General features: G+C 32.5%; 1 protein-coding gene across 1 annotated transcript in view; it reads left to right on the top strand.

Annotated features, from left to right (window-relative positions):
• Window positions 1-19,314, top strand: part of LOC122395020 (rap guanine nucleotide exchange factor 6-like) — a 256,702-nt gene that overhangs the window by 46,055 nt on the left and 191,333 nt on the right. Inside the window, 2 exon segments of the mRNA XM_043392297.1 lie at window positions 14,562-14,689; window positions 16,174-16,257. Of these exon segments, the coding sequence (XP_043248232.1) occupies window positions 14,562-14,689; window positions 16,174-16,257 (212 nt within the window).

Here is a 19,314-nt window from a genome sequence, read left to right as displayed (position 1 = left end):
ATAGGCAGAAGTTTTGTTTCCATTCGCAGAGTCGTCGACTGAAATAATTGATAGTCACGTCGATCCACGGCCGAGTACCTTTTAAATCTCGCGAGACGCGATCGTAAGTTCGGTTTATACGATCCATACGCGAAGGTCGTCCGGTGTTCGCTCCACTTTTCGCGCTAAAAAGGAAGAAAAAAAAATGGAGTAGGAGATCGAGAGGCGGCGAAGTCGAACCAGAGCGTCCCTTTCTTTCTCGCAAAACGCGATCTCTGCGTTTCGGAGACCGAACGGCGCGGCGCCGCGAAGAACCTCGATTCCCATGCTTGGTGCGCTCATGGTGTCATTTACTTGCTCTTACACGCGATCGAAACCTTTTTTTAAACTATTCGAAATTTTGTTTTATCGTTCGTCGCGTGATCGAGTGGAAATTCAAAGCATAGTTATAAACTTAGGTTACTCCAGTTTAAATTAGTCAGCTTTAGGGGCGTGGGGGGGGGGTACTATATAATTTTGAACTTGGATAAAATATAAGTGCGCTTATGGTGTCATTTACTTGCTGTGTTACACGCGATCGAAACCTTTTTTTAAACGATTCGAAATTTTGTTTTATCGTTCGTCGCATGCTCGAGTGAAAATTCAAAGCATAGAAGTAACTTAGGTTACTCCAGTTTAAATTAGTCAGCTTTAGGGGAGGGGGGGACTATATAATTTTGAACTTGGATGAAATATAAAAATGGTACAAAAAACATTTAAACGTTGCTAAAATCGCTAAATATCGTTGATCGTTCGATAAAACGTATGTCTGTTCGTTACTCGCTGTTTCTACTTCTTGAAAAATTTTTGTAGAAATTAACATTATTATCGTGCAGAATATTGCACAGAAGCCAGACGAATTGTCTCGTTTCCTTTTTAGGACAAGCATAACACGAAGCTTTTAAAAGTATCAGATATCTTACTTAGATTTAATAATCTCGTACGAGCATATGCAACGCTCTAATTAACTCGAGCAATGCATTTATCGTTCGTCTATTACTGTATTGAAGACGTAACCAATTATCCTGGTCTACATAAGTGAAAGAAAGCATTGACAATTACATTAACGATTAAGATTCCTGCGTTAATAGAAGCTTGTATCTTTAAATCCGTCTTCAACATCGTTCGATTATTAATAGAGATCGTTATCCTCTATTTCGTGGAAACTTTGGAAATACTTTTACCCGTTATCTTTAGAGCAGTGTGTGGGATCGCAAACGTCACAGACTATAAATTCGAATGATTTAAACGACGGTCTGAGAAATGTTACACCGTTAACGGTACTAAAAGCTTCGTTTTTATTCGTAGCCACCTGTTTTTTTGTGAGATAATCCAGCTAAGAGAAAGGACGATCGTTCGGAAGAAAAGCGTGTCTCTGCAGCAGATTTCCTCGTACTGTCCCTTTTTCCGGATTGTCTGGCCGCTCCGGGACAGGGGAATTTAGTTTAGGATTTTCGGGGAATATACATTTATCTTTCCTCGGATTGTAACAAAACTGAAAAAAAAAAAAGAAAAACGCCCTGCACGCTACGGAGATAGTGGAAAACTCCACTTATGGGGTCCTTTATCTTGGCTGGCACCATGGTCAGCCCCGACCATTAGGCTACATTAAGGAAGCTGATTTTACGTCGTTTTTTGGTCGATAATTTCGGGGATTACATAAATTGGCGGCGTTAGGTGCAATACAGCGCGGAACCGTTCTCGCGTGCAATCGCCTCGTTTCTGCAACGCACGCTGGATGAATCGGTGTGGCAATTTTCATAATGAGAATTGATTTTGCACGACGTTACTATATTTGAAACGATAATGATCTCCGCCGAGAATTCTGAATAATTTCTTGTTGAATTTCTAACGTGTTTCGCGCGTTTTACCTTTGTCGTTAATTAACATGAAACGCAGTCGTATCGCCGGTGTACGAAAGGAAATGAGTTTTATCCGTAAATTTTTACGATTGTTTTTTTTTTGCTAGCTGCGGGCAATAAGAAACTCACGAACAACCCGTAATTTTCGTACGTTGAAACGCGAAAGTAAAATTCTGCGGGTTTAATTTAGAAATGAAATCATTTTTAGTGCCGATTTAAATTCAGAATAATATTACTGATATTTTCTTGCAGTGTGTGTTTAAATATTGAAATGGTTTCGTGCATATTTACGATATTACCATAAATTAAGCTAATTAAATTCCTTAGAATATGGTCTTCGATATAAACGAATATTAATTAAATTCCTTATAATATGATCTGGAGTATCAATGAACAGTATTAATGAAATTCCTTGCAATGGTGTACGCAATATTTGCTTGCAATGTTTATTAAATTTTATTAAATGTTTTAATTGCTGGTCAATAATAACACCAACGTCTGTTTGTTTTATATGAATTCGTTAACAATTCAAGCAAGTTTAATTATTTACCACGATGAAAGAGATATTCGGTAAGAAAGTAACACGAGATATGAAATATGCAAAAGAAGCATCACAAGTGGTCTGCTATCTCGGATTTCGATTCATCAAAGCACGAGTGAAATTCTGAACCGTTTCGTGTGTTTTTTTCGTATTTATAATTACTGTCCTCGCAAAAAGTATTTCACTGAAACCAAAAAAGTTATGGTGTCAATTTCTACGAGTACAAGTATTATTATTTCCATTTCGTACTGGAAATTTCAACGTTACATTTATCATTTGTATTTCAAAAGGTTCGTTTTCATTTGCGAATATTGAATTAATAAATTGCAATTGTTCGATGCGCGTTTTATACGACGAAATTAATATTATTTGTCCTCTCAGACATCGATCGTGTTGCTACATAAGTATTTAGGTACGTGTGTACGTATATCCTGGAAACATCGTGCTAGATCCCTAATCGAATTCAACCGTCTGCTTCGATGCGCGTTTAACCTGAACTAGCGAACTTCGTGGCGCCGTTTCGTCTGGATTGTTTGCGAACGCCAACCGCAATTAACATTAACAGCGAAGCCGTAGTATATCGATCCAACTCGTCGATCGCTCGAACGCAACGGAATGGAGCGCGTACCTCGCCTTCAAAGCGTGTTCACCTATCGTTACCACTTGAATGGTTGAACGGCAAGTTGTGACAAGTACGAGTCCATACATGCTAAAATGCCTTAATAAAATTTTCATTAACGTCGCGAAATTTCGTCGATGGCACAAGGTGCGACTTTACAGGCCATCTGCACTCGTAATCGTGTCTCACCAAATATAAAATGAAATAGAATTTCTTAGATCGAAAAACTTGCAAAAATTGCTTCAAAATTCAAAGTTATTTTTATTAGCATAGAACTCTTTTAAGACCACGTATAAAAATAAAAATTCCAAATGGATGGTAATACAAAAATTTAGCCAAAACTGAAAATCCTACAGTAACATAGAAAATAGTAAATATTAATAGAATATAATTCCTCAGATCGAGAAAGGATCACAGCAAATTACATATGGTAAGGGGTTATTTTTATTAGCATTGCACTCATTTTAGACCAGGTACAAAAATAAAAATTGCAAATGAGAAGTAATACAAATATTTAGTTAAAACTGAAAATCCTATAATAATATAGAAAATAGTAAATATTGATAGAATGGAATTCCTTAGATCGAAAAAGGGTCACAGCAAATCACATATGATGAAGCATTTTATTTTTATTAACATATCACCCTTTTAAAATCACGTACAACAATAGAAATTGCAAATGAGTGGTAATATAAATATATATAGCCAAAACTGAAAATCATGTAGTAGTATAGGAAATAGTAAATAATAATAGAATGGAATTCTTTAGATAGAGAAAGGGTCACAGCAAATCATATATGGTGAGGGATTATTTTATTAGCATATCACCTTTTTAAGACCATGTACAAAAATCAAAATTGCAAATGAGTGGTAATACAAAAATTTAGTTAAAACTGAAAATCATATAGTAATATAGAAAATAGTAAATATTAATAGAGTGGAATTTCTTAGAACGAAAATCTTGCAAAAATTGCTTCAAGATTCAAAGTTACTTTTATTAGCATAGAACTCTTTTAAGACCACGTACAAAAATAAAAATTGCAAATGGATGGTAATACAAAAATTTAGCCAAAACTGAAAATCCTACAGTAACATAGAAAATAGTAAATATTAATAGAATATAATTCCTCAGATCGAGAAAGGATCACAGCAAATTACATATGGTAAGGGGTTATTTTTATTAGCATAGCATTCTTTTTAGACCAGATACAAAAATAAAAATTGCAAATGAGAAGTAATACAAATATTTAGTCAAAACTGAAAATGCTATAATAATATAAAAAATAGTAAATATTAATAGGATGGAATTCCTTAGATCGAAAAAGGGTCACAGCAAATCACATATGATGAAGCATTTTATTTTTATTAACATATCACCCTTTTAAAATCACGTACAACAATAAAAATTGCAAATGAGTGGTAATATAAATATATATAGCCAAAACTGAAAATCATGTAGTAGTATAGGAAATAGTAAATAATAATAGAATGGAATTCTTTAGATAGAGAAAGGGTCACAGCAAATCATATATGGTGAGGGATTATTTTATTAGCATATCACCTTTTTAAGACCAAGTCCAAAAATCAAAACTGCAAATGAGTGGTAATACAAAAATTTAGTTAAAACTGAAAATCATGTAGTAATACATAAAATAGTAAATATTAATAGAGTGGAATTTCTTAGAACGAAAAACTTGCAAAAATTGCTTCAAGATTCAAAGTTACTTTTATTAGCATAGAACTCTTTTAAGACCACGTACAAAAATAAAAATTGCAAATGGATGGTAATACAAAAATTTAGCCAAAACTGAAAATCCTACAGTAACATAGAAAATAGTAAATATTAATAGAATATAATTCCTCAGATCGAGAAAGGATCACAGCAAATTACATATGGTAAGGGGTTATTTTTATTAGCATAGCATTCTTTTTAGACCAGATACAAAAATAAAAATTGCAAATGAGAAGTAATACAAATATTTAGTCAAAACTGAAAATGCTATAATAATATAAAAAATAGTAAATATTAATAGGATGGAATTCCTTAGATCGAAAAAGGGTCACAGCAAATCACATATGATGAAGCATTTTATTTTTATTAACATATCACCCTTTTAAAATCACGTACAACAATAAAAATTGCAAATGAGTGGTAATATAAATATATATAGCCAAAACTGAAAATCATGTAGTAGTATAGGAAATAGTAAATAATAATAGAATGGAATTCTTTAGATAGAGAAAGGGTCACAGCAAATCATATATGGTGAGGGATTATTTTATTGGCATATCACCTTTTTTAGACCAAGTCCAAAAATCAAAACTGCAAATGAGTGGTAATACAAAAATTTAGTTAAAACTGAAAATCATGTAGTAATACATAAAATAGTAAATATTAATAGAGTGGAATTTCTTAGAACGAAAAACTTGCAAAAATTGCTTCAAGATTCAAAGTTACTTTTATTAGCATAGAACTCTTTTAAAACCACGTACAAAAATAAAAATTGCAAATGGATGGTAATACAAAAATTTAGCCAAAACTGAAAATCCTACAGTAACATAGAAAATAGTAAATATTAATAGAATATAATTCCTCAGATCGAGAAAGGATCACAGCAAATTACATATGGTAAGGGGTTATTTTTATTAGCATAGCATTCTTTTTAGACCAGATACAAAAATAAAAATTGCAAATGAGAAGTAATACAAATATTTAGTCAAAACTGAAAATACTATAATAATATAAAAAATAGTAAATATTAATAGGATGGAATTCCTTAGATCGAAAAAGGGTCACAGCAAATCACATATGATGAAGCATTTTATTTTTATTAACATATCACCCTTTTAAAATCACGTACAACAATAAAAATTGCAAATGAGTGGTAATATAAATATATATAGCCAAAACTGAAAATCATGTAGTAGTATAGGAAATAGTAAATAATAATAGAATGGAATTCTTTAGATAGAGAAAGGGTCACAGCAAATCATATATGGTGAGGGATTATTTTATTAGCATATCACCTTTTTAAGACCAAGTCCAAAAATCAAAACTGCAAATGAGTGGTAATACAAAAATTTAGTTAAAACTGAAAATCATGTAGTAATACATAAAATAGTAAATATTAATAGAGTGGAATTTCTTAGAACGAAAAACTTGCAAAAATTGCTTCAAGATTCAAAGTTACTTTTATTAGCATAGAACTCTTTTAAGACCACGTACAAAAATAAAAATTGCAAATGGATGGTAATACAAAAATTTAGCCAAAACTGAAAATCCTACAGTAACATAGAAAATAGTAAATATTAATAGAATATAATTCCTCAGATCGAGAAAGGATCACAGCAAATTACATATGGTAAGGGGTTATTTTTATTAGCATAGCATTCTTTTTAGACCAGATACAAAAATAAAAATTGCAAATGAGAAGTAATACAAATATTTAGTCAAAACTGAAAATGCTATAATAATATAAAAAATAGTAAATATTAATAGGATGGAATTCCTTAGATCGAAAAAGGGTCACAGCAAATCACATATGATGAAGCATTTTATTTTTATTAACATATCACCCTTTTAAAATCACGTACAACAATAAAAATTGCAAATGAGTGGTAATATAAATATATATAGCCAAAACTGAAAATCATGTAGTAGTATAGGAAATAGTAAATAATAATAGAATGGAATTCTTTAGATAGAGAAAGGGTCACAGCAAATCATATATGGTGAGGGATTATTTTATTGGCATATCACCTTTTTTAGACCAAGTCCAAAAATCAAAACTGCAAATGAGTGGTAATACAAAAATTTAGTTAAAACTGAAAATCATGTAGTAATACATAAAATAGTAAATATTAATAGAGTGGAATTTCTTAGAACGAAAAACTTGCAAAAATTGCTTCAAGATTCAAAGTTACTTTTATTAGCATAGAACTCTTTTAAAACCACGTACAAAAATAAAAATTGCAAATGGATGGTAATACAAAAATTTAGCCAAAACTGAAAATCCTACAGTAACATAGAAAATAGTAAATATTAATAGAATATAATTCCTCAGATCGAGAAAGGATCACAGCAAATTACATATGGTAAGGGGTTATTTTTATTAGCATAGCATTCTTTTTAGACCAGATACAAAAATAAAAATTGCAAATGAGAAGTAATACAAATATTTAGTCAAAACTGAAAATGCTATAATAATATAAAAAATAGTAAATATTAATAGGATGGAATTCCTTAGATCGAAAAAGGGTCACAGCAAATCACATATGATGAAGCATTTTATTTTTATTAACATATCACCCTTTTAAAATCACGTACAACAATAAAAATTGCAAATGAGTGGTAATATAAATATATATAGCCAAAACTGAAAATCATGTAGTAGTATAGGAAATAGTAAATAATAATAGAATGGAATTCTTTAGATAGAGAAAGGGTCACAGCAAATCATATATGGTGAGGGATTATTTTATTAGCATATCACCTTTTTAAGACCAAGTCCAAAAATCAAAACTGCAAATGAGTGGTAATACAAAAATTTAGTTAAAACTGAAAATCATGTAGTAATACATAAAATAGTAAATATTAATAGAGTGGAATTTCTTAGAACGAAAAACTTGCAAAAATTGCTTCAAGATTCAAAGTTACTTTATTAGCATAGAACTCTTTTAAGACCACGTACAAAAATAAAAATTGCAAATGGATGGTAATACAAAAATTTAGCCAAAACTGAAAATCCTACAGTAACATAGAAAATAGTAAATATTAATAGAATATAATTCCTCAGATCGAGAAAGGATCACAGCAAATTACATATGGTAAGGGGTTATTTTTATTAGCATAGCATTCTTTTTAGACCAGATACAAAAATAAAAATTGCAAATGAGAAGTAATACAAATATTTAGTCAAAACTGAAAATGCTATAATAATATAAAAAATAGTAAATATTAATAGGATGGAATTCCTTAGATCGAAAAAGGGTCACAGCAAATCACATATGATGAAGCATTTTATTTTTATTAACATATCACCCTTTTAAAATCACGTACAACAATAAAAATTGCAAATGAGTGGTAATATAAATATATATAGCCAAAACTGAAAATCATGTAGTAGTATAGGAAATAGTAAATAATAATAGAATGGAATTCTTTAGATAGAGAAAGGGTCACAGCAAATCATATATGGTGAGGGATTATTTTATTGGCATATCACCTTTTTTAGACCAAGTCCAAAAATCAAAACTGCAAATGAGTGGTAATACAAAAATTTAGTTAAAACTGAAAATCATGTAGTAATACATAAAATAGTAAATATTAATAGAGTGGAATTTCTTAGAACGAAAAACTTGCAAAAATTGCTTCAAGATTCAAAGTTACTTTTATTAGCATAGAACTCTTTTAAAACCACGTACAAAAATAAAAATTGCAAATGGATGGTAATACAAAAATTTAGCCAAAACTGAAAATCCTACAGTAACATAGAAAATAGTAAATATTAATAGAATATAATTCCTCAGATCGAGAAAGGATCACAGCAAATTACATATGGTAAGGGGTTATTTTTATTAGCATAGCATTCTTTTTAGACCAGATACAAAAATAAAAATTGCAAATGAGAAGTAATACAAATATTTAGTCAAAACTGAAAATGCTATAATAATATAAAAAATAGTAAATATTAATAGGATGGAATTCCTTAGATCGAAAAAGGGTCACAGCAAATCACATATGATGAAGCATTTTATTTTTATTAACATATCACCCTTTTAAAATCACGTACAACAATAAAAATTGCAAATGAGTGGTAATATAAATATATATAGCCAAAACTGAAAATCATGTAGTAGTATAGGAAATAGTAAATAATAATAGAATGGAATTCTTTAGATAGAGAAAGGGTCACAGCAAATCATATATGGTGAGGGATTATTTTATTAGCATATCACCTTTTTAAGACCAAGTCCAAAAATCAAAACTGCAAATGAGTGGTAATACAAAAATTTAGTTAAAACTGAAAATCATGTAGTAATACATAAAATAGTAAATATTAATAGAGTGGAATTTCTTAGAACGAAAAACTTGCAAAAATTGCTTCAAGATTCAAAGTTACTTTTATTAGCATAGAACTCTTTTAAGACCACGTACAAAAATAAAAATTGCAAATGGATGGTAATACAAAAATTTAGCCAAAACTGAAAATCCTACAGTAACATAGAAAATAGTAAATATTAATAGAATATAATTCCTCAGATCGAGAAAGGATCACAGCAAATTACATATGGTAAGGGGTTATTTTTATTAGCATAGCATTCTTTTTAGACCAGATACAAAAATAAAAATTGCAAATGAGAAGTAATACAAATATTTAGTCAAAACTGAAAATGCTATAATAATATAAAAAATAGTAAATATTAATAGGATGGAATTCCTTAGATCGAAAAAGGGTCACAGCAAATCACATATGATGAAGCATTTTATTTTTATTAACATATCACCCTTTTAAAATCACGTACAACAATAAAAATTGCAAATGAGTGGTAATATAAATATATATAGCCAAAACTGAAAATCATGTAGTAGTATAGGAAATAGTAAATAATAATAGAATGGAATTCTTTAGATAGAGAAAGGGTCACAGCAAATCATATATGGTGAGGGATTATTTTATTGGCATATCACCTTTTTTAGACCAAGTCCAAAAATCAAAACTGCAAATGAGTGGTAATACAAAAATTTAGTTAAAACTGAAAATCATGTAGTAATACATAAAATAGTAAATATTAATAGAGTGGAATTTCTTAGAACGAAAAACTTGCAAAAATTGCTTCAAGATTCAAAGTTACTTTTATTAGCATAGAACTCTTTTAAAACCACGTACAAAAATAAAAATTGCAAATGGATGGTAATACAAAAATTTAGCCAAAACTGAAAATCCTACAGTAACATAGAAAATAGTAAATATTAATAGAATATAATTCCTCAGATCGAGAAAGGATCACAGCAAATTACATATGGTAAGGGGTTATTTTTATTAGCATAGCATTCTTTTTAGACCAGATACAAAAATAAAAATTGCAAATGAGAAGTAATACAAATATTTAGTCAAAACTGAAAATGCTATAATAATATAAAAAATAGTAAATATTAATAGGATGGAATTCCTTAGATCGAAAAAGGGTCACAGCAAATCACATATGATGAAGCATTTTATTTTTATTAACATATCACCCTTTTAAAATCACGTACAACAATAAAAATTGCAAATGAGTGGTAATATAAATATATATAGCCAAAACTGAAAATCATGTAGTAGTATAGGAAATAGTAAATAATAATAGAATGGAATTCTTTAGATAGAGAAAGGGTCACAGCAAATCATATATGGTGAGGGATTATTTTATTAGCATATCACCTTTTTAAGACCAAGTCCAAAAATCAAAACTGCAAATGAGTGGTAATACAAAAATTTAGTTAAAACTGAAAATCATGTAGTAATACATAAAATAGTAAATATTAATAGAGTGGAATTTCTTAGAACGAAAAACTTGCAAAAATTGCTTCAAGATTCAAAGTTACTTTTATTAGCATAGAACTCTTTTAAGACCACGTACAAAAATAAAAATTGCAAATGGATGGTAATACAAAAATTTAGCCAAAACTGAAAATCCTACAGTAACATAGAAAATAGTAAATATTAATAGAATATAATTCCTCAGATCGAGAAAGGATCACAGCAAATTACATATGGTAAGGGGTTATTTTTATTAGTATAGCATTCTTTTTAGACCAGATACAAAAATAAAAATTGCAAATGAGAAGTAATACAAATATTTAGTCAAAACTGAAAATGCTATAATAATATAAAAAATAGTAAATATTAATAGGATGGAATTCCTTAGATCGAAAAAGGGTCACAGCAAATCACATATGATGAAGCATTTTATTTTTATTAACATATCACCCTTTTAAAATCACGTACAACAATAAAAATTGCAAATGAGTGGTAATATAAATATATATAGCCAAAACTGAAAATCATGTAGTAGTATAGGAAATAGTAAATAATAATAGAATGGAATTCTTTAGATAGAGAAAGGGTCACAGCAATTCATATATGGTGAGGGATTATTTTATTAGCATATCACCTTTTTTAGACCAAGTCCAAAAATCAAAACTGCAAATGAGTGGTAATACAAAAATTTAGTTAAAACTGAAAATCATGTAGTAATACATAAAATAGTAAATATTAATAGAGTGGAATTTCTTAGAACGAAAAACTTGCAAAAATTGCTTCAAAATTCAAAGTTATTTTTATTAGCATAGAACTCTTTTAAGACCACGTATAAAAATAAAAATTGCAAATGAGTAGTAATACAAAAATTTAGCCAAAACTGAAAATCCTACAGTAACATAGAAAATAGTAAATATTAATAGAATATAATTCCTCAGATCGAAAAAGGATCACAGCAAATTACATATGGTAAGGGGTTATTTTTATTAGCATTGCACTCATTTTAGACCAGGTACAAAAATAAAAATTGTAAATGAGTGGTAATACAAAAATTTAGTTAAAACTGAAAATCCTATAATAATATAGAAAATAGTAAATATTAATAGAGTGGAATTCCTTAGATCGAAAAAGGGTCACAGCAAATCACATATGATGAAGCATTTTATTTTTATTAACATATCACCCTTTTAAAATCACGTACAACAATAGAAATTGCAAATGAGTGGTAATATAAATATATATAGCCAAAACTGAAAATCATGTAGTAGTATAGGAAATAGTAAATAATAATAGAATGGAATTCTTTAGATAGAGAAAGGGTCACAGCAAATCATATATGGTGAGGGATTATTTTATTAGCATATCACCTTTTTAAGACCATGTACAAAAATCAAAATTGCAAATGAGTGGTAATACAAAAATTTAGTTAAAACTGAAAATCATATAGTAATATAGAAAATAGTAAATATTAATAGAGTGGAATTTCTTAGAACGAAAATCTTGCAAAAATTGCTTCAAGATTCAAAGTTACTTTTATTAGCATAGAACTCTTTTAAGACCACGTACAAAAATAAAAATTGCAAATGGGTGGTAATAAAAATATTTAGTTAAAACTGATAATCATATAATAACATAGAAAATAGTAAATATTAATAGAATAGAGTTCCTTAGATCGAAAAAAGAGTCTCAGCAAATCACATGTAGTGAGGGATTATTTTTATTAGCATACCACCTTTTTAAGACCACATATAAAAATAAAAATTGCAAATGAGAAGTAATATAAAAATTTAACCAAAACCAAAAATCATACAGTAACGTAGAAAATAAATATTAATAGAGAATTATCTCAAACGAAAATAAATTAAACCGAACAACGAATTCCAGGCCTGTTAATCCGTATTCCGGGCCGCTGTATTATCGCAAATTCGACGTAATTTTCCGTGCATGCTAATTCGATAATTTCGCTGGTAGGGCACAGTCTTCCCCCGTCAGTTTTGATAACGTTTCCCTGTAATCGTGTAACATCGATGATCACGGGGGTCGACGTTGCATTATCATATACGTCACGCGCGGGAGGTTTAATCATCGTAACGACGACGTTACTAATTCAGCCGTTGTCTGTCCGCCAAACTTGGAATTACGTTGATGAAAGTTCGTTCGCTTTCTATGGAAGTCGATCAACAGGCCTGCTCGTCTAGCTGCAGATCAAGCGTGGAAATTGAATCCTTACCTCACTCGATCCCTTGCGTCATCGATCGTCGGTGTCTTGTCTGCTCAAACACCAAACAAGGGTTTAATGCGTTTGTCGCGAGTGTTTCGTCTCTGATACCGCAGAAGCGCGGTAGCACGAAACAACGGACGTCGGCTGTAAATTATTCGTTCGCCTGCGTCGTGTCCCGTGTGAACAATGCTTGACCAACGATGCTTGATTATTTCGGTTCGCGTCGGAAGTACATTCTGTTATTAACTTTTTCGAAAGAGTTTAATTATGGATCCTCGAGCGACGCGGGCTTGAAACACGCTCGCTGCTCGAGCGTTAAAAAGTTGAAATTTAGGTTTACGTAAATGTTGACGCGACGCGAACATTTCTGCGAGAGCACGTCGCTCATGATTAATTCGTTTCCAGTGCGCTTTGGGACTAAAATAGAAGTTTGTTTCTGGGGGGTTTTTTTTTGTTTCGTTGTTCGTTGTTTGAATTATCGATCTTTTGCAGGATCGTGCAGAAATATATGCGAAATGAAACGTAAAAGACCACTGGGTGTATGGGTATATTAGGGTTCGGTTTTTTGGGTATGGAAATGGTTCCTCTGGTTATTCCTTCGTTGGTTATGATGTCACGCGTGTTTTTATTTCCTACGTCTTTGGCCATTTGTTTCAGATCCGCGAAGGGGATTTTAGGTGACTGATAGTCCGTGTTTTCGTATGAATTTCTATATGTATCCAGTAGAATTTGATTTTTATGGCACCTAAAATTTCTGTGTACAGTTTTCAGAGACTTTTCCTTATCTCAGAAATTTTTCATTCTTTCAAGAAGAATAATACGATGGAAGAATTTTTACAAATAATTCTCGTAGAATGAATACACCCCTTGTTAGTGCAATTCTTAAAAAATTAACAGAGTGAAAAGCTTGTAGTCACAGTTCGAAGAAGGAGCCATTAGAAGTACTTTGTTGGTGCTGAATCACGGTGGTTCTATTATTATTACAAAATGGCTGTCAATTACCAACATTCAAGTGATAGAACATGCCCAGCAAAAAGAACAGTTTCATTGAGTTTGGTTGGTCGCGTAAGTGCGATTACCGGTTTCATTCATCACATTGGATAACGATAGTATGGCGATCATAGTGTAAGATAACATGGCAACATTAGGGTCGAGTTAGAGGCAATTGGGTTGGCGCGCGCGGCTCGCTCGAGTTCGTAGATTGCTTCGCCAACACCGATGCACCGATAGCGTGCAAACGATACACTTTCGAGGTGAATATTTGCCCAAGAACTTCGCAAACACTGCGATTCGACCCTAAAACCTCTACCCGCGAGCATCAACTTTGCAGCGGTTGAAGATAAGCTCGTTGGCTGAGAAGTATTCGACTAAATATAAATACAGGTCGCGAATCTGTCTAGAGCTTTCTACGTTGTTTTTCGAATGTATTTCGAGAGTTGCGAAACGCTTAGACAATGACCGTCTTTTGTTTCAATTTTACTTACAATTAGATATTTGTTCAATTGTTTAAACAAGCGTGTACTTAAATATGTTTGCTCTGTTTAGTCTTAATATTTAAAACGCAACTTTCAATATTATATTTCAAGTGTCCACATTAAAAACTAACTAAAACTTGACATTCCAGTTTTTAGTAAAGGTTGAAATTTTGTATGTACTCAGGATTCTTTGTAATCTTGAAATTAGTCGCTCGATTTTCAGTAGAAATCAATTGTATTGTATTTGAATTTTTGTTGTGACAATTTGATGCTTACTATGGTTCTTTTCTTTTTATTTTCAGGATCTACAGATCATATATTATGGTCTGTTAGGTCTAGAAGCATTACGTCCGTGCAGGGATTCCATTCTCCGTGGGCTTTGCAAAATTGTACGATATGAAAGGCATCATGCGAACCACGTTCTTTATTAGTAAGTAATATCTTTGGGATTAGTCACAAGCACTCACCTTATATGTTCGATATTTTATGCAGAAACGTTGCAGAAAGAACTTTTTCAAACAAATACATTCAGACAATAGTATTCAAATGAACTTTTGTACGAATATCGATAAATTATTATAATGTGTATTTTTTTTTTTAAGATTCCTGCTATGTTTATAACAGAGGGTGTAATAAAAATAACAGGAAATGTCTTTATCGACAACTTTTTTTATGACTGACGCTACTTTATCGACACTGTTTTTTATTCCTGATGGTATTTTATCGACGTGTTTCTTTCTTACCTTCTGCAGTAACAGCGAGAATGCATTGAACATCTGTAGGTATCGCGGGACCTTCATTTTTCTGTTACCCCTTCCCATAAATTCAAAGTATAATTAAACAAATGAGGTATACGAGTAGACCTTACAATCAATATACATTTTTTTGGGGCTCTTGAGTCTCATTGCAATTTTTATTACAAAAGTTGTTTGTATTTTGAAACATTAAAATCCTCCAATCCGTTCAAGAATTATGATTTTTAAAACATACACATTTTTAGGAAACATTTCAGGCCACACATTATATTTTCGGTAAAGAATTTTTTTTATATAAAAAAATAATTGTAATTGACCCCTGCGACCGAAAATAATTTTTCGAAAGCGATTTGAAATCTCTTTTTCGTCAAAAAATTAAGAACCTAATTAGATTTTCGGTAAGGAATTTTTTTCTCGAAAATGAGCAGGGTTTCGGGGGTATATGTATTCATCAAAAACGATTGTAATTGGCCCCTGCAGCCGGAAATAATTTTTTTAGAACGATTTGAAACTTTTCAATTTCGCCGAATTTCAGGGGAATCATCATTCATGGTCAGACATTGTATTTTCGATAAAGAATTTTTTTCTCGAAAGTGAGTAGGATTTCGGGGGTATATGTATTCACCAAAAACGATTGTAATTGGCCCCTGCAACTGAAAATCATTTTTCCAGAACGATTTGAATTTTTTTTTTTCACCAAAAAATTCCATAAGATATAAAGTCTACTCGTATACCTCGTCTATTGCACAATTTGTATAATTTGGTCAAATGAACGTACTTTGAGCATACAAAAAATATTTTCAGACAAATAAAAGTCATTTCATAAATGTTTTTAACTGTTTTCTTAAAACTTTTTCATCTTTTAGTCTGTATTTTATTTACGAAAATTACTCGAGGTACACACCTGTGATAATTTACACTTCATAGACATACAAACTGTTTTTGTTTAAAGGTCACATTATAAGGGTTCATTGAATTTCTTTCTTCCTCCTTTTTTTTTCATATTTTCGCGGTATTAAAATAACCATATGATTTTCCAAACTTTTTTATAAATTATGTAAGAATTATACAAGTGAACATTAAAGCTTTCCAAAAATTAGAGATAACATAATTACGTTGTTTATAAATAGTTTAGTTAATATTATCTAAATTATTTCAGCACCGGCGAATTGGCCACGAGCTGGTATATTCTGCTCTCCGGTTCTGTGTTCATTGATGGTTCCATGTTTCTACCCTGTTCAAGGTAAGATTTACACAATTTTTAACTCGTTACTAACACGATCGTCCTAGATTGCCCGAACAAATAATCCCGATGAAATATTCGACTGAAGCGAATTTGCTCGGTTGAATATTTATTCAAAACAATTCGAACGATGACCAACTCTGATATCTGCGCAGCACACCTACTGCAAAGCGAGTGGGCAAAGACCTCCTCCGTATGTCATTAACGCCCCGAGGGCAAAAATACCTAGGCACGGCCCTGATCGCCATTGTAATCGATGTAATACTTGCAGTTTTATCTCGACGTCAACTACGATTTCGCTACATGTTGCTCGCGAAAAATGCGCTGTTAGTCGGGCTCGATCTGTTTGTCGCAATTAGGTCGTGTTTCTGTTCCGGTACGTGTACACACATTCCTCGTGGCATCTCTCCAACAACGTCGTTCGTTTCTTTTTCTTCTTGCACTCAATATCATACTGAATTCGCTTTACGCGAAGAAGCTGCCGAGATAGAAATCGATCGTAGCGTGTACAATCTAGAGAGAGTTTCCAAGCGTACCCGGTGTACAGAAAAACGAAGCGACATATTTCCTCCCTGCAACTTTTACAAAAAGAAAAACTATACCACCGTTTACATTTTACATTAAAAGTTTCCTTCTCGCGTTCCCCTTGGATCGTACGAATCTGCATTTCAGGATTCGAACCTCCTTCTTTGGAAAACATTGATTTAGGGGATTTGGAACCGTTTGGTTTATCGGACCGTTGGAACGTTAATTCGATTGTAAACATTGGCAAACTGAATATTTAGTTAATGGAGTGGAGTTTAACGGGATTAAATCCTCACGAATGTAATTACTTCGAATATTTTTCCTATTCGGTGAATAAAATATAGATCGAGTTTGGCGGAAAGTACGAAGATCATTTTTTCCCCGGTATATATCATCCAAATTCGATTTTAATTTCACGGTCACGGTGTATATTACGCGCATAGCGATCTCGCTCATAAATCGTCCTGCGCCAGGGTTACGGTCGCAGTTTTCTCTCTTTGTGTCCCCCGAACCACGGAAATTCTCATTAATCGTGTAACCTCGTTCCATCAACGTGTATGTGAGACGAGACACTTTAACGGCGAATGTATTAAATAATCCGCCTTTAATGAAATTCAATCGCTCTGAAAAGGAAAAGCAAATTTTCACTACGTTAATTTAATAGATTCGTCTTCTCTTTCCCCTCTGCTTCGAACACTTGTTACCAAGCTCGTTCTTCACCTTCCCCGTGTGCAATCGACCGTCGAATAAAAATTGCACAATTTATACACTTGTTTGCACACATACTCGATAGAAAAGTGTAAAATTTTTTATCTCTTGTTTATAGCTGCATCAATCTGGATAGTGGAGACTATTTATTACGTGTTACAGTTTTTGGAAGAGTTTAATTTGTTTTAAAAGTCTCGAGAGATTTAATACCTTAGGATGTTCATTTGTTAAATGCTTGTAAAAGTTTAACGAGCTTACATTAATACTGTTACGTTCGTTTAAGCATATAAACTTGTATTTAATGTAATACCTTTTACTTGCAAATACCTATTGATTGGTAGTCTCTTCATGCTCTTTCACCAATTGCATTCCTTTCAGCTTACTCTACGCTTCTAGCTGAACGTATTCCCTCAGAAACAAGCGTTGGTTACATTTCGGTATGCAGCTAATTACATCCCGCAACACTCTATGCTATCTGATTATACCTCTGATGCACATTTTTCTAGCCAGAGCACGCTAGGGTTTTAATCTCAGTCATTATGTACAAACAGATAAGCCCTTGTACTACAATTTATTTATAATCAGCTGTTCTTTACAAGTTTTAATTTTTTTAAATAAAACAAAAACTTAGTATTCTAGATTTCTGAAATATTAAATAGCGCGCCGGGTGTGGCTGTTCTTCGCGAGTTTTTCTCCATTCGTAGCCTCTTAACGCGCCTCTTTTTCCGTGCAATACTTGCCCAGGTACAATGCTTTTCTTTTTACCACATTGTGCTCTCTTCAACTTTGTTTCGTTTCACCGTTCCTCTCGCTCCGTTCTGTACATTCATTTACTCGTTCCGTGCGCGAGACAGAGCTCGAGTCACGTGCCGTCTCACCCCCACCGCTCTGTTTTTTACGCTCGTTGGCGTACTCATTCACGTGCTCGCTCGCTCTTACGCTCATTCCGTCGCTCATTCGGTCCGCGCTCTTTCTTACGCTCGCTTCGTTTCTTTCATTGCATCGCTGTCCTTCTTTTACGCGCGCGAAACACTCTCTCTCTCTTTCTCCCGAGCGTAGACTTACCCCCTCCCTGCGTGCTTTTCACGTACTCGAGCCGAGTACTCACGAGCGTAGCCGACTCGGCGCGACGGCGGAAGAGCGTAGTCTAGAGTAGGCATTGGAGGGAGAAGGACGGTTGTACGAGTTGATAGACGCAGACAGCTTCTCTGGTGCGACGAAGAGCGCAACGGAGAGTAACGTAGCACGTGACAGAAAGAGAGGGATCGCGCGAGAGAGAGAAAGGTTTCGATCGCAGGAGCGTAAGGTTGATAAAATAGTTGGGCCCCTTCTCATACATTTACTCTCAACGATACAAAATGGATGTTTGCATAGGTAGGAATTGAAAATTTGCTTTTTCAGGCATTATCTTGCAAGGGGGGAAAAAATTTGTTAATCTTTTCGAAGCTGATAGAAAGATACATGGTCTTTTAAATAAGATTGTATGATTAAATTGACGATTGAGAATTAATTAACGAAGCACTATTAGTAGAATTAATCTTTATATAGAACTATTTAAGTTCGCATTAAAATATTTTTTCAACGCGATCGAAACATTTATTTTCTTTCTTGCGATAAGATAACATTACGGAGAATATTTTTCCAATTATGTTTGCTCGAAAGTTTCGGCCCATACGCAGGAATTAAAAGTAAAATTCATTTTTACTGCAATCAAGTACTTTTTCTGGCGTGGGAACCGAATTTAATGAACCAATTCTCGGTTACTTCACCTCCTATATTCCATTCGGCGCGATGGACTTGATTTAAACATTCACTTCCTCTCAA

The sequence above is a fragment of the Colletes gigas genome, unplaced genomic scaffold (genome assembly GCF_013123115.1).
Source record: "Colletes gigas isolate AHSC1104 unplaced genomic scaffold, ASM1312311v1 Colletes_gigas_Sc00001, whole genome shotgun sequence".
Taxonomy (NCBI): Eukaryota; Metazoa; Arthropoda; class Insecta; order Hymenoptera; family Colletidae; genus Colletes; species Colletes gigas.
The sequence above is the reverse complement of the archived record's forward strand: the minus strand, read 5'-3'. Positions and strand labels throughout refer to the sequence as shown.